Genomic DNA, 16,028 nt, shown 5'->3' with positions numbered 1-16,028 from the left:
GCTGTGTTCAACTGCGCATGCCAGTTTGAAAATCATTGGCTTGACTTACACATTTTGTACACTGGACAAGAGTGCTTACCTCTATTCTTTTTTCTATAGGAAAAAATTAATCTCTCTTGGATAGATGCCATTAGCTTAATGAAAATCTGTTAACATTTTTGAAGAGTTTTACTGCTTTTTATGTTGTTTTTTTCTAAAAGAATGTGCCAAAGACAGACCAGATGTAACCCACCAGCATGTGTTCTGCCCAGCCTTCCACAAAAATTGAATTCTCAATGCTACTTACTCCTACAGCTTTGCCAAGCTACAGCAGATTGAAAGTGATCAGTCACAGACAGTTTCCATCCATGCATTCTGAATACAGTGAAGCGCAGCAAGTTTATTAAAAAAAGATAAATATAAAAAATATCAAATTCTGCTGCTGCTTGGAAAAAAAATGAGCAACAGAAGAGAGAAGCACTGGCATGCAGTCTGTGGCACAAGATAAAAATGAGCGCTAAAAGAATTTTCCCACTCAGTCACCCTTTAAAAAAACAGCCAAAAAACCCCCAGATCACTCTGAAATTAGTGAGGAAAAAGAATGATTTTTGTCCCCTCCAGAAGGGATGCTTTTGGAAATGACTGCCAAATTCACTATAAATCTATTAGTCACTTGTGTCCAACAGCTGAGCCACCTGCACTGAAGAAAAAAATCAACAGCTGGAGAGGCAAAACTGAAGGAAATGCCTTCTTGCCTGATCATTTCACAGAATCACATAATAGCTGAGGTTGGAAGTAACCTCTGGAAATTGTCTAGTCCAACCACCACCGCTTAAAGCGGGGTAAACTAGAGCTGGTTGCCAACATACAGTCAGCTTTTGAGCACCTCCAAAAACGCAGACTCCACCACCTCTGGGCAGCCTGTTACAGTGTTCAATCAAAAATGTTTCTTCTTATGCTTAAGTAGAAATTCCCACATTTCAATTTGTGCCCATTGCCTCTTGTCTTGTCACTTTACACCACTGAAGAGAGCCTGGCTCCATCCTCTTTACAACCCCCATGAGGTATTTATATACACTGGTAAGATCCCCCTGAGCCTTCTCTTCTCCAGGCTAAAGACCACCAGATCCCTCAGCCTCTCCTCATACCAGACGCCTTAAGGCTCCTTAAAACGCATCTGCAGCCCTTCGTTTGACACACTCAGTTATGTCCATATCTCTCTTGCACTGGGGAGCCCAAAACTGGATACAGCACTCCAGGTTTGGCCTCACCAGCACTGAGTGGAAGGGAAGGATCACCTCCTTCGACCTGCTGGCAACACTCCTCCTAACTCAGCCCAGGACACCACTGTCCTTCATTGCCACAAGGGCATTGCTGGCTCACAGTCACTTGGTTGTCCACTGGGACCTCCAGGTCCTTTCCTGCAAATCCACTTTCCAGCCAGTTGTCCCCAGTTTGTACCAGTTATTCCTTCTTAGTTGCAAGACTTAGCCTTTCCCTTTGCCGAATTACATTAGATTCCTGTTGGCCCATTTCTCCAGCCTGTCAAGGTCCCTCTGAACGTCAGCAAAATCATCTCACGTATTGTTTCTCCTGAGAAGGCTTCTCACTCCATCCTCTTCCAACCTTGATTATAAACGTATTTAGGAAAATTTGTGCCCTCATGATTAAAAATTGCATCAACATTGAAATAAATATTTAGTTAAGGCTGGAAAAGGCAACAGATTTGGAGCAAAGACTGCACATAGCACCACAGACATTTGAGCACCTCTTCAGGACAGCCAAAGATAGCCTTCAGTGAAACTGCTGATGTTATACTAAGTGATCACTGTAGCTCCTGGAGCAGTTCATGACTAAAGCAGCATCCATTCCTTGACCACAAAGTCTGTGCTGAAATTTTGAAAGTCTGGCACAGACAAGCCCTATAACCCACAATGTTATTTGCCAACTCCAGCTGCCAGACAACACACCTCATATACCATAATCCTAACCTTCTACAACCTTCTACATTTAAAAAGTATTTGCTGCCTGGTAACAACAGCTAAAAATGCTATTTTTCTACAAAACAAGAACTTGAAATCACCCATACAATTCCTCCACACACACAACTCCATCAACAACCTTGTTCCCAACATAGACGGACGGTTAACATCAAGGAGCAAGCTACCTTTCTTGTTACGTACACTGAGACTTTGATGTCTGGTATCTATTGATTATCTGTAACACTCAAAAAGACAGTATTAGCTGTGATCTTGTGGTGGCTGCCTCACTGCTATGAATTGTATTGAACCATTTTACTACTTTTTTGGTAGTCTTCAAGAGCAGGTGCATTAAAAGGACTCAGATAACCTGTTACTGTTCCATTGCCTTGCATAAAAAGTCTAACTAGTTATGGCATTTGGGATCAAGGGGTGATATTTGTTTTTTCTTTTTAAAAATTGATTGCTAAATTGGTATTCCACAGAGAAACAGAGAAGTTACACATCTTTGGAATTTTTTAACAGTTCCTGAGCTTCAGAAAGACAATTTGCCAAGGATCACATTTATTCTGGATGTAAAAGGACCAAGGAATTAGGTGCTGCAGGATTCTTCAATTGGTCCAAGCAGCAGGAAAGAGGGCAAAAGAGAGGAATAATCATAAGTCATGTAATACAGAACTAGGTCATCTCACAGTAATCTTATATAAAAACTAAACATTTCTAGCCATTGAGGCAAAAGCTGCTGTGGAAAAACTCAGAAAAATCTCCTTAGGAAGGAACAAGGAAAAAAAAAAATACAGAGACATTTGACTCAAAAGTCATTTTACTGACTATAGTATCTGGGACTTAAAAAGAGAGCAGCACATGTCTGTATCTGGACTCTCTGATCGAGACAGTCACATCTCTATCTCACAGATCACTAAACACCACCCTGATAGATACAGCCTTTCTTCATCTGTTTCCTGACACATGACTCCAGCAGCAACACCCACTTCAGTGCATGCCTCACCTTACCATGCTGCTCCGTTCTTTCCATTACGCCAGCAAAAGGTTTTTGCAGAGTTGATCTGTAAACTGAATCAAGAAACATCCCCGGATGAAAGACAGCCAGGAGGAAAAATACTCAGCTGGATTGGTTTCCCAGTCCCATTCTTTGTGGAGCTGCACAACACTGCTGGCTCGACAAACAGGGCAGCAGCAGTCAAGTAATCCTGTTACAGAATGTGTAACCACTGCACTAGAGATCTGGAGGGAGAAGTAGATTTGTATGCCTTTGCGGACAGTGGACTAAGAGAGAGTTTTAACTTCATTTGCTAAAAAAAATGCAAAAACAAGATGCTACTACTGGATCACAAAATGTGATCGCTAAACTCTTATTCACACTCCTAATAAAAACAAAATTAACTATTTAAATCAATAGTATATTTTAAAGAAGGCTGACATAATTTTAACTTTTTTTTAAGATATTATAGATGCACGAGTGTGATGCGTTGACCTTGGCCACCACCAGATGCCCACCTAGCCACTCTTCTCATTCCCCCTTTTCAACAGGACAAGGAGTGAAAATAAAATGAAAAAGCTTTTAGGTCGAGATAAAAGTGAGATCACTTACCAATTACCACAACAGGCAAAGCAGACTTGACTTGGAGAAAATTAAACTTATTGCCAATTACAAGAACAGAAGAGGATGGTGAGAAAGACAAAAACTAAAATACCTTGCCCCTATACTCTGCCTACTTCCCAGACCCAACTTCTCTCCTTCAGTCCCAACTCCTCTATCTCTCTGCTTCTGCCCAGGGCAGATAGAATCATAGAATCATTTTGGTTGGAAAAACCCCTAAGATCATCAAGTCCAACCATTAACCTAATACTGCCGAGTCCACTGCTAAATCATGTCCCTAAGCACCATGTCTGCATGCCTTCTAAACACCTGCAGGAATGGTGACTCAACCACTTCCCTGAGTGGCCCGTTGCAATGCTTCATAACCTTTTGGTGAAGAAATTTTGTGATGATGCGGAATGGGGAGTTACGGTCAGTCCACAACAGCTCCTCAGACTGTTCCCCTGCTCCAGCATGGGTCCCCTGCTGCAACATCACCGCAGTCATTCAGAAAAACACTGCTCAAGCGTGAGCTCTCCATGGACTGCAGTTTCCTTCAGGGCATGTCCACTTGCTCCAGCATGGGATCCACCACGAGCTGCAGTATGGATATCTGCTCCATTGTGGCCCTCCATGGGCTGAAGGGGACAACTTACATCACCACAGTCTCCATCTAATTGATCACCATCTACTCACCAAAATTCAGTACTGAGGACCTGATGTTGGCACTACACATGTTTGCGGGGAGGGAAGGAGACATTATTTCTAATGTTTCAGACTAGCTCTGCTCTAGCCCAGTGGACTGAATGCTAATCAGCATTGAGATCATATCTTTCAATTTACTTCCACCAACCCATGATGTAAATTGAAGCATTGTACACAGGAACAACCAGGAGACTGGGTCACACGTAGGCTCTGGAGCCAAACTTGAATTCCTGACCCAAATGCAACCTGTATCTGCCACGTAAACCACTTCCACTCCTTGAAAGGAAGGCTGTTTAAGAAAGGTAGAGAAACACAAACTTTCAGAAGTTTATATTAGGAAAGAATGCCTTAATTAAACTACTGGAATACATTAAAGGGCCATAAAAACTTCAGAATTCAAACATCAGCCCTGCAGCTGGCCAGCTGTGAACTCGAAGAGCACTTTAGCTCTCTAAAAGGAGATAATGCAAAAACTAAACCTCTAAATATTCTTGAAAAATTCCTAGGAGCAGGTTATTTCAAGATGAACCAGGTTTTGTATCATCCTTCACACTGCACTGAAAAAAAACACAAAAGAAACCAGGTAATGAGATGGGTACTTTCACCACGCCTAATTACTTTTAAATACCTGACACTTCCTCACATCCCTCCAACCTTAATACACCATAAAATCCGGTATTCCTGATCTGCTCTTGTCATTAATGTTTGTAATATTTGCATTTCATATTAGTTTCCTATGTTTACATAGGAATTTCCTATGTTTACATAGGAAACTGCCCCTAGGCAGTTTACATAGGAAACACGTCCCTCCCACGGTTATTTTCACTTTTGTCATCTATTCCCAAATCTTCCCTGGATTACCTAGCCCAACGTTCCTCTGTCACCAGTCATTTAGACATCAATTTCACAGCCTTCGCCTGCAAGTTTTTAAACCCCATGCTCGCTCCTAAAGCTGTGAAAGGAAATAGAAGCAGTGTTGATCAAATTGCTATTTGAATTTGTTACAGATATCTCTGTTGTATTAAAAATAATTTTCAGAGGTGGCAATATATAACTGTCCAATAAAAGAACATTTTAATGGTAAAATAAGACGTACAAGGAGTATCCATACCACTCACTGTTAAGCACAGCAGAAGTCAATAGTGATTTCAATTACTTCTCGGAAACCAGATTTTATTGGTTCCAATGGACTCATTCTCTACAGTTCTCTAATAAGCAAAAATCTTTTCATATCATAATGACAATACTACCATCATGCACAGGATACCACAAGCTACTTAGAAAACTGATGCATTTACACCACAATTTAAAAAGTAATAGCAATGTTTTGTGCTTCCCATTCTTCCACTCAAGATAATACTGACACTATGGCCAGACTCCAGGCAAACTGAAAACAAAGAATTCTTACAGATTACCCAGATTCCGACAAATTGTGTGAAAACTCAAATCAGTGTGCCCACAAACATAACTCATCTATTAAATACCCTGTCAGGCAGCAGCCAGCTAACCAATTGTTATATACAAGAGATGCCAGACTTGCGAAAGCATGTGTCCTGTCTAGTAAGAGTATCACAAGATACATGAGGAGGGAGAGGATTATTGTGTAGGAGACATGGGGGATGGGCAGGAAGGACAAAGGATATGTTTATAAAAAAATAAAAACAAAACAAAAAGACAACCACAACAGGCTTCCCAAGTACCACTGCTCATGAAGCTACTAGATTTTTTTTTCACTTGTGAGGGGTTCTGCAAGTATGTACCAATAGGCACTTAAAAAACCTTAACTAAGACAGTTTTCCTTGAATTACACTTGATGTGCTAAAAGCAAGAACAAATAAACAAATACATGGGATAAATCATTCGAGGTTGTGTACCTTTTAAAATGTTTGACATGTATGACTTCATGATGATTTATGCAACTTTTCAGGTGACAGACAACTATTAATACAAGTACAAAAAGCCACTCAGATCTCCAACCGATAACACCTTTCCGGTGTTTTCCGGTATTACCAAAATACGTCACAGAGAGCTTTCCACACTGCACAGATGCTTATTCTAGCTGCAGGATAATTCCACATCAAGATTTTATTTCCTGACCCCAGCCCCTCCGCCACCTCCCCTTATTCAAACACAATTGGGTAAATATATCTTAAGCAGGAAAATAACATTGTTACTTTGAACCAACCATATTAAAGAGGAAATGGATGACAACTGAATTTTTGCCTAAGCTTTGTAGAAAGAAAGTCTTCAGAAAGAGAATAAACCCAGAAAGTTTTTGTAACATTCATAAGTATTATGTGAACATAGTCAGGAGCGCTCTCTACAAACATGCTACTGTATGTCCTTCACCTTTGACAAAAGGCTGCCTTCCCTTCTAAATATAAAGCTTGTGTTTATACACTTTTAGCTTCTGTTCAGCAACTCAGAAAACTACTCCTTTCTGTTTCTTCTCCACAACACTAGCAGAAAAAGAGGATTCTCAAGACAGCTAGATCCTGGCAAAAAGCTGCTTTACCAGAAAGACCAGAATTTATTTGCAAGCAATCAGGCAACCACATTGCACTGCTAATGCATCACATCCCACCATTTACTCCACCTGGGAGCTTGCTACACAGGATCTAACTGAAGTTTCTTTCTAACTGAAATTTCCTTACTTTTCAGATTATTAGTTTACTAATTCCTCTCAATCACTCTGTCTTGCTTAAAGAAATACCAATCAACGTAAATATGATTGCCAATGATGTAAGTGAAAACCAAAACATACCAGAAATCATTCATTACCCAGATGACTACATCTGGAGCAAACAGCTTACAAGGGATACTTAATGTAAATCACTGATGACTCATTTTAAAGATCATCCTAAAATCTTAGTACTAAGGCTATTTACTTTTTATAAAAAATTATCATAGTCTTGCAATGCTGGTAATAGCCTACAATCATTAAAATACAAGACACTACACCACTAAGTCTATGAAACATAGATATATGCACATATATGTATCAAACTCAGGGGTGGTGGCGTTGTTTTTTAAAAATAGAATGAGCTTCAAACATTACTGCTATAACTCACTGGGTTCCTGATGCATCATTACTGTTTCTGGCTGTACAGGCCTCAAACTCATCAAAGCTGCAACTCCGGCTGCAAGCACTGCTTTCAAGAACTTACAATCAAGTCTGGTTTTGAATACCAAATAAAAGGAACTCCCAGCAATAGATAATTTAATTTTGCTTTCTATTGCTGTATTTTTAGATTTATTCTCACTATAAACTTAAGACCATGTTGTGACTGTAAATTTATGAACCAGAGAATTTTTTTTTCATTTTAAACTAAAAGGGACATGATTTCACACTGTGCTAAGTATGACCAAACCAAAAGCCATGCCATATTTTATAATATTTCTTTGCTCAACAGCATCATTATTAATACTACAGTTAGAAATTCCTGCCACCTAATCCCACTTTTCCTGTAACTACTTATATCAAAATTATCTAAATGCCCCTAGAAGTAGTATCAAACTATCATCCAAAGTCAGAGTCCCTTCTTCTAAACAATGGCTAGTCACTACGATGGAGAAAAATCAGTAATTACAAAAAGGTGGAAAACTGAAAAAGGGAAGTGATTTGCCCAAGAATAGAGTGAATCAGTAGTAAAACCAGGATTTCAGTCCAAACTGACAGCATCCTAATTCCATTAACTTTGCCCTTTCGCTGGTATTACTTTACAGATTTTTACTCTTCCTATTTCCACGGAATCGTGACCACAAAAGTAACTCCCTCTAGCAAAAAGCAACCCTGGGTAGCTCCATGCAGCAGTTCCACGAGAATGATGCACGCGTTGGCCAAAAACCTCAGGAAGAGAAATACCATTTTGCAAAGCCTGAGAACTGCAATGTTTATGAGTTTCTCCCACAGCAATATACACAGTCCTACCTGAAGCGGAAATTAAAATTCTAATACAAAGGTATATATACAAAGGTATATACTGAAAATTAGAAGGAATAAAGCAGAAAAAAAAAAAAAAAACAAAAAAAAAAGGGGACATAAACTGAGTATTAAGTGTAGGCTTCCAGATCCTATTAACACAGGATGCTGTCAGCTTGCAAATACATCAAGCAGGGCTAGAATAATATAATGAGCATTCAAGGCTCATATTCAACATTTATGCATACACTTCAGTTTTATGCAGAAGCAGTCCCACTGGTTTCTACAGGACATCAAATGCAGGTAAAGTTTCAAAGCATAAACATGTGCAAGACAAGGATCGACAGCTTGAAAAACTACTCTTAATTTCTTGTTCCAAGGTCCATTTCAAAAATATTTTCAGCTCATTTTAATAGCATCTACCCTCCAAAACAACAACAAAAAACCAACCATGAAGCCAGGGGAGAGAAACGCACCCAGACATAGAAAAGTTAAATCCATCTCTAAGGCTTATCACGCAACATGTGGTGTATTTTTTTTTCTTAGCAACATTTTCGTAATTAATTAGAATGCATTCCATGCTACTGTCTCTTCAAAAGCCTGTCAGCTCCAACCCACTGCTATAATTTTCTTTTCTGTAACACTACACACACATAGCTGGCTCAAAGATGGTCTCTCCCCTCCATCATATGCTAAATGAAAGACATGTTACAAAAACAGCGTATCTAAGTACCCCAACAAACCGGTCCAATCGCCTCATTATTAACACAATCCTGCCCACCCAAAATTCACCTATTATTTCTGATGAAGCTGAACAATATATTTGTGAGTTTTCACTGTAAAAACAGGTGCTAAAATGAACATTTCTCTGCAGTGTTTGCAACACTAACACTGCCGCATAATGTCAGTGCCGATCTAAATCCATTGTCCAAACTGACTGAATTTAAAGCATAAATAAGTAATTAAAAGAAAGAACGAGTGTAGGGGTTTTTTTTCCAGTACTTCAGCTGTTTTACAACAAGTTTGGCAATACAGATAAAAGGCAACGTGCAGACGACGAGACAAAACAGTATTTCAACCACCTAATGTAATCTTTAGCAAAAAGGTGATACACCTCTTTTCTGCAGTCCTCCGTACGTTTGACTCAGAATTGACTGTCAACATTTTACAAAACAGCTCTGAAACATAAATTCAAGGGGGGGGGGGGGGAGGGGAGGGAGAAAGAAAACCAAACCATCCTCTCGGTTCCCTCCCTCCACTGTGTCCCCCCGCCCTCAGCTCACCGGGAGCCTGCTCTCTACAGCACATCACTTTTGCTTTGTCTACCCCAATTTAAAAAGTCCCAGGACAAGTTCTCCTCCCTCCACGGCCACGCACTATATATTTATTTTAACTTAAGGCAGACACATACACGCACACAGACGGACACCCACGCCCAGCCATGCGAAGGAGACGGGGGGGGGGGGGGGAGGGAGGTAACCGGCTTTCCCCATCCCACAAAACCGAGAGGGAGAGGCGGGGAACAACCTGCCCCCCGGATCGGGCCCCGACTCTCACCCCGCCGCGGGCACCCCCGGGGGTGCTGCGGCCTCGCCCCTTTCCCTCCCGCCCCCGGGCCGCCGCTCACCGGTGGGCGCGCTGTCGAGGATGCGCAGGTCGTAGGCCCCGGAGCAGCGGTAGTTGGCGGCGGTGCCGTTGTCCCACACCACGACCACCTCCTCCGGGCTCTCGAAGCTACGGACGGTCCCCACATGGCCCTCGCCGCCGTCCTGCTTCCCCCACTTCCAGTCCGGGCCCCGGACCACCCGCGCCCCGACTCCTTCCACCATCACCCGGTTGTTCCGCGAGCTGCTCATCCCGCCGACGCCCCGCGGGCCCGGGCACCGGGGCGGCAGGAGGGGCCGCGCAGCCCGCAGGCGGCGGAGGGGGACCCCGATGGGGACGGCTACCGGGGGCGCGGGAGGAGAGGACGCGGGCCGCGGCTGCCGGTGCGGCGAAGGAGGGAGGGGGGCTGGGGGGACGGGGGCAATCCTGACGCGACAGTGAGCGGCGGGAAGGACCCTTCCGACGGGCCGGGGGACGCGGCCGGGGCGGCGGGAGCCGACGGGCGGGAGCCTGAGGCCGACTCTCCTCCTCGCTTCCTTGCTTCCTTCCTACCTTCTTACGCGCCCATCCCCAGCGGCGTCCCCCCGCCCCGGCCCGCGGCGCCCGCCCGCACCCCACAGCGGCAAAGCCACCGCCGGCCCCGCGCGCCCGCCGCTACATCCGGGAACTGCGGCGCGACTGGGGCGGCACCAGGGAGACCGGCGGCGGCGGGCCCTGAACGCGGCGCCCGCCTCCCCGCCCTGCGCATGCACCCACCCCCGGTGCCTCTGCGCAGCCGCAGCGCGGCGGGGCCCGGAGGAGGCGGGGCGGCGCTCGAGCGCCCCCTGCCGAGCCGGGGTGGGCACCGACCGGCGCGGCCCCGGTGCCGCCATCCGGCCCGCTTCGCCAAACGGGCCGCGGGCCGGTGGAAATGGGAGGAAGCAGAGGAAGGGAGCAGAGATTTGTTTATCCCGGCCGGCAGAGCTTCCCGGGCGCTCCCCCGTGCCGCCCGCCTTGGCCGTTCCCTCTGGGCCCCCGAGGGCAGCGGCCCCGCCCGGCGTTGAGGTGATTTTGGCGGCAGCCCAAGTCGCCCTCTTCCCGCTCCGTGCGGGAGAAGTTGCTCGTATCGCCTGTCCTTTAGTGACAGAGGGATTATCAGTTAAATGGTATCAACTCAGCCTTGCGTGATCTCGGTTAGGCAAATCTGTACTGCATTTTCCTCCTTTCTCAGTTACTTCTGTGCCCTGAAATGCCATTTTCTTTTCAAAGTGTGCGGACACGCTCTGGTGAGACGCCACCTGGAGTACTGCGTCCAGCTCTGGGGCCCTCAACATAAGAAGGACGTGGACCTGTTGGAGCAAGTCCAGAGGAGGGCCACAAAGATGATCAGAGGGCTGGAGCACCTCTCCTCTGAGGACAGGCTGGAGAAGAGAAGGCTCTGAGGAGACCTTATAGCAGCCTTCCAGTATGTGAAGGGGACCTGCAAGAAAGCTGGAGATGGACTTTTTAGAAGGGCATGTAGTGACAGGATGAGGGGGTCAGGGCTTCAAACTGGAAGAGGGTAGATTTAGATTAGATATTAGGAAGAAATTTTTTACTATGAGGGTGCTGAGACACTGGAAGAGGTTGCCCAGAGAAGTTGTGGATGCCCCATCCCTGGAAGTGTTCAAGGTCAGGCTGGATGGGGCTTTGAGCAGCCTGGTCTAGTGGGAGGTGTCCCTGGCCATGGCAGGGGCTTGGAACTAGATCATCTTTAAGGTCCCTTCCAACCCAAACCATTCTATGATTCTATGAGTCTTGCATGCTATTGAGGTAGTGCAGCTGTAGTTCTGTAGCCCGTGAGCTTTTTTAGCTGGTATTCAGGTGCACCAGTCAGCAAAGGGGGGGGAATCTGTATATCCACCCACCCTTCCCACCTCATGGAGGATGTACTTACTCAGACTTTGAGCACATACCTGCAGCAATTCCTCATAAACTGCCCTCTTTGTTTGCACTCTCATGACACTCAAGGATTTCCTTTAACTCCATGCGCCCTGGCTAATCTTATATAGAATATGATTCTTCATTTTAAAAATGGTCTTCCAATTGTTTTTGTCCCTCATGCTCGGTGATGACTTTTTAAAAGCATCCATCGTAAAGGACAGACAAGTCTGAACCAGACAAAAGAATACAGTTTCTTAGTCAAGAGGGAAATGGCTGATAAAAGGCAGCCCAGCTACCCTTGTGTCCTAGGCATTTTTACTGTTTTTGTGCTTCCTTCCACCTTTGTGATTATTAATATGGCTAGAGGAGTCTATGAGATCATTTCCCGACTTCTTTTGTGTAGTTTTCTCACAATATGTATAGCAGAGCAGAATAATATGAACAACTAACCACCAGACTACCACCACATTCCTCACATAATTCATTCCTCCCTAAGCCACGCTAAGGCTAAAAGGAATGCTGCCTTAAATATGAAATTGTGTCCTGACAATAGGCACTCCCAAGCAAATTCTGATTTCTACTTCTGCAGTGGAAACCTCAAAACGCTAACAGATACCACCCTAGGAAAGCATGCAATTGCCAGGCAGTTTGGGTTTTCTTGCAGATGCTTCTCCCCATACAAAAGCTACCCGCAGCTTGTACTAGCTTATTACATTTGTTACATGTAATTGAAATTAAATGTATAACACATGGCAGAATTTCCCAGAAAATCTGGAGAGTTCTCGATCTATTGAAGGATCTAGCTAGGGTCTATCTTTGGTCATAATGTTCCCATCTGTCTCATTCTACTTTGTCATGCTTTGATAGTTATGGGCAAGTATAAGGTTCATGCATATCTAAGGATAACCTGGAGCACGTTTTTCTATTGCTCTTTGATAGGTTTGGATAAAAAAAAGACTTTTTGCAACCAGGGAATATGTGCCAGGAAAATCAACAAAGTTTGAGATCAGAATTAGTTCTCCTGGAGAGAATCAGAAGAGTTCATCCCTTAGTTTTATTTTTCCAAGAAATTCTGAATTATAGGCCTTCAGAGAATGCTGCTGCAGTTCAGCAGCAGTGCATGTGGGCAGATATTATCCTGGAGCTTCTTCTCTCCTGATAATCCTTCTCCTGACCACTCCTGCTCTGTATATCCCAGTAGCCCCTGCCTCTCCAACTCACCAGCTTTTTCTATCAGACGATTTACTTGCAAAAAACAGAATCTCTAAAGATGCCTGGATTATTTTAGAGGTGGCTTAGACACACAAGCATACAGGTAATAGCTGGGAGACAGCATTTATTGGGCTGAATCTGAATCCTCCCCTAACAGCTAAGAGGGATTTCTTCATAGCTCAAAATACAGAAGCTCGTACCATTTTACTGGTGTGGTAGACAATAAAGAGTGGATAGACTGATCTGATACATTCACTTGCCAGTGACTACACGACTGATTTCTGAACTCTCATCTCCTGTCATCTCTAGTCCTACATGGCCACAAAGTCGTGTAAGTTGCAAAATTGTCAGAGGCTACATCACTGTTTTTTCCAGAATTGCAAATATTTTATGGTGTTAGCTTTTTGAATCATACAATATATGATTTATTCTTTGTGCCTGCTTGGTGTTTAACCAATCAGTAAGGAAAAAAAAAGGTCTTTAGCTCCTGAACCTTTTATCTGAATTAGTCTTCAAAATAACTAGTAAATACCACTTTCAGATGCAGTTTAAAAGGATGCAACAGAAAATGAGGAAGGGTATAGCTTTGGGGAAAGATTTTTTTTTAAGTTTTATTGGACATTGGTGGTCCTACCTGATATTTTTTGTGGTATCAGTCAGAGGAGTTACTATTAGTACTGGAATAATAAGCAAAAGAATCTAATTCTGAATAAGTACCTCAAAGTCAAAGAAGGATGGAGATAGAAGAATCAGAATGTGAGTAGCAAAAGGAAAAATAGAGCTTTGAGTTTTGAAAATAAGCTGTATTAGAAGTTAGACATAAATGAAAGTTAGAAATAAAGTTAGAAATAAATGAAACATGCAAAGGTATAAACAAGATGGAGATTCCAGAGGATGTCGAATCCAATTAGTGTACTGTGACAATAAAAGTGACAGCTACAGCATTTTCAGTTATGTATCAGCATTTTATTTGCAGCAGGAAGCTGGGCACAGTAATACCTTAAGGAAAAAACTCGTATTCACTTTCCAACTAAAAAACCTTTTGTTGGTTTAGGGCCTTTTGCAGGCGGAGGGGGTTAGTGCGTTGGCTGGTTGGTTTTACACAGGTATTTTCAGTTGTCTCTAACAAGCGTTTGGTCCCTTGGTGGGACTGTTCTCTTCTGATGAATGCTGAGAGTTCATGAAATCTAAACTTGCACTTGCCCCTGATTGCACGGAATGGCTATTTTACAGCCTTAGAGCCAATGTGTGCTCATGCTCCAGGTAATTTAATCTATCAGGCTTCAAACTGTGGAGAAAAATGCCATCTAAAGCATCGCTACTGGAGTTAGTAGAAGGTTTACTTCTTTGCTTTTTGGGTCTACAATCTAGAAGTCATACTCACTCATAGGCCTCCTCAAACTTCACACCAGCTGAGAGGCATGAGACCTATGTTCTTTTCTGCCACCCGTGTTATGGAAGGAGACCGCCAGGGCAGACTGGCAGAGCAGTAACCCCTAAAACTGCTGCAGCAGAAGCAACCAAAGCTCATCGGCCAAAGGCCTTATTTACCTGAACAGCGCTGCTGTAATTAGCCACTGCTGCCTGCCTTGTGAGGCAGTGCTGGCTTGGAATACCTGAGTAGTCATGGCAGAGCAGTGAAATCACCGTCTGGAGGAAGGGAATCCACAGTGCTTTAGGCACGCTTGCCTGTAATTGCAAAGGTTCATTAATATGCAGTCAGCGCAGGAATCTGGATGCACAAAAAGAACTACAGAACAGGTTCCCTTCTGGCTACCCAAAACTACATACGATTCAGCATCCTCCAGCTGGTGATTATGGTCTTCCTCGCTACTTCCTGCCATATTAGAGCAATACAGCAAGGGGCCATGAGAAAAGACCTCTGGTTTATGCAGAATTCAGCGCTGTGCATAACCTAATGACATCCCTTTAAACTCCTTGTTATTGTTGGAGAGCATACTGGCATTTTGTAAGAGCAGCTGCTACCCTCCTAGAGGGTAGGACAACCTTCAAGACAACCCTCACAGGACCTTTGGAGGTCATCCAGCCTATGCCCCTGTTCATCTAAGCCATTCCAGAGACCCACTTGCCTAAACTCTACCTGGTTGCCTTTCAGTTCTGCAAAATGTAATATAATATGTATAAGCATTTGCATGGATTGAAGAGAGACTTTGATAGAAGTTTTTCTGGACTGTCTTGTTTGATCAAAGCTGACCTTGCAATGTAGGATCTGGAAGACGCAGTGCAGAAAAGGGACTGTGCCTATTGCAGGAGAGAACCCTATGTGAAAAGCCTGCTTTTATATGGCTTAGAAGAAAAAAAATCCCAACTTCTTGGGAAGAAAATTATTAACTCGTGGAGTTTTGAGGTTTTGTTTACTATCTTGCACAAATCCTGAGTTCTCAGAACTTGTCCTATGAAGGATATATAAAAATAGCTTCCTAGGAGTTGAAAAAAAGAGCATCTAGTTTACATATAATGAGCAGATTGTAGTTTTCTTTTTAAATTACAAACATAGAGCTTATTAATTCATACCAATCTGAATCTAAAAATTCTGCCTCCTCAGTCCAAGTCTCTGTATTAGAACAAGCAGTTTTCTCAGTCCTCCTCTTAAAAATTGAAGGCATTCTAGATTTTAATTTTCTGGTTTTCCCCAAAAGGGGTTGTTATAATGGAGGGTTTTTCCTGTGGACAAAAGTATTAGGAAAAGGAACTAGGAAAAAGTAAGCAACCGCCTTAGTTTTATCGAAATATGCCTACTCCTCTGGGTGGAACTAACTCAACTAACTGAGGAAGAAAGATGGAAATATTGGCAAATGAGATGAAAACTATTCTTTTACTGGGAAAAAAATGTCCCAAATGTAATATTTTTTTTTTTTAATTAAAGCATGGAATCACTCTCCACAGAAAGTTCTGGTCTGATGAACATGCTATGTATTTTTAAGTGAAAATATATGTAATGTATATTTTCTAGAACCTGAAGAACCAGTTAGGAACCTTAGGTCATATCCCTTTATCCGCAGTTTAACGTAGGAAAAAAACCCGAATTCCTCAGACTTTGCTGCCATCACGTGGCCGTCTCCCATCTCTCATTAATGCTAAAATACACCTATGCTGTTAACTG

General features: G+C 43.3%; 1 protein-coding gene across 5 annotated transcripts in view; it reads right to left on the bottom strand.

Annotated features, from left to right (window-relative positions):
* Positions 1–10,521, bottom strand: part of MIB1 (MIB E3 ubiquitin protein ligase 1) — an 84,822-nt gene extending 74,301 nt beyond the window's left edge. For 4 of the 5 annotated variants that reach the window (XM_074576816.1, XM_074576818.1, XM_074576819.1 and 1 more), the window contains exon 1: positions 9,813–10,521. In XM_074576816.1, the coding sequence (XP_074432917.1) occupies positions 9,813–10,041 (229 nt within the window). In that variant the 5' untranslated portion in view covers positions 10,042–10,521. Of the gene's footprint in view, positions 1–2,967; positions 3,791–9,812 lie in introns of those variants that run through there. The other variant, XM_074576821.1, reaches the window with a different exon arrangement.
* Between the last annotated feature and the right edge of the window lie 5,507 nt (positions 10,522–16,028).

Source organism: Larus michahellis, chromosome 2, assembly GCF_964199755.1.
Source record: "Larus michahellis chromosome 2, bLarMic1.1, whole genome shotgun sequence".
NCBI classification, from domain to species: domain Eukaryota; kingdom Metazoa; phylum Chordata; class Aves; order Charadriiformes; family Laridae; genus Larus; species Larus michahellis.
The sequence above is the reverse complement of the archived record's forward strand: the minus strand, read 5'-3'. Positions and strand labels throughout refer to the sequence as shown.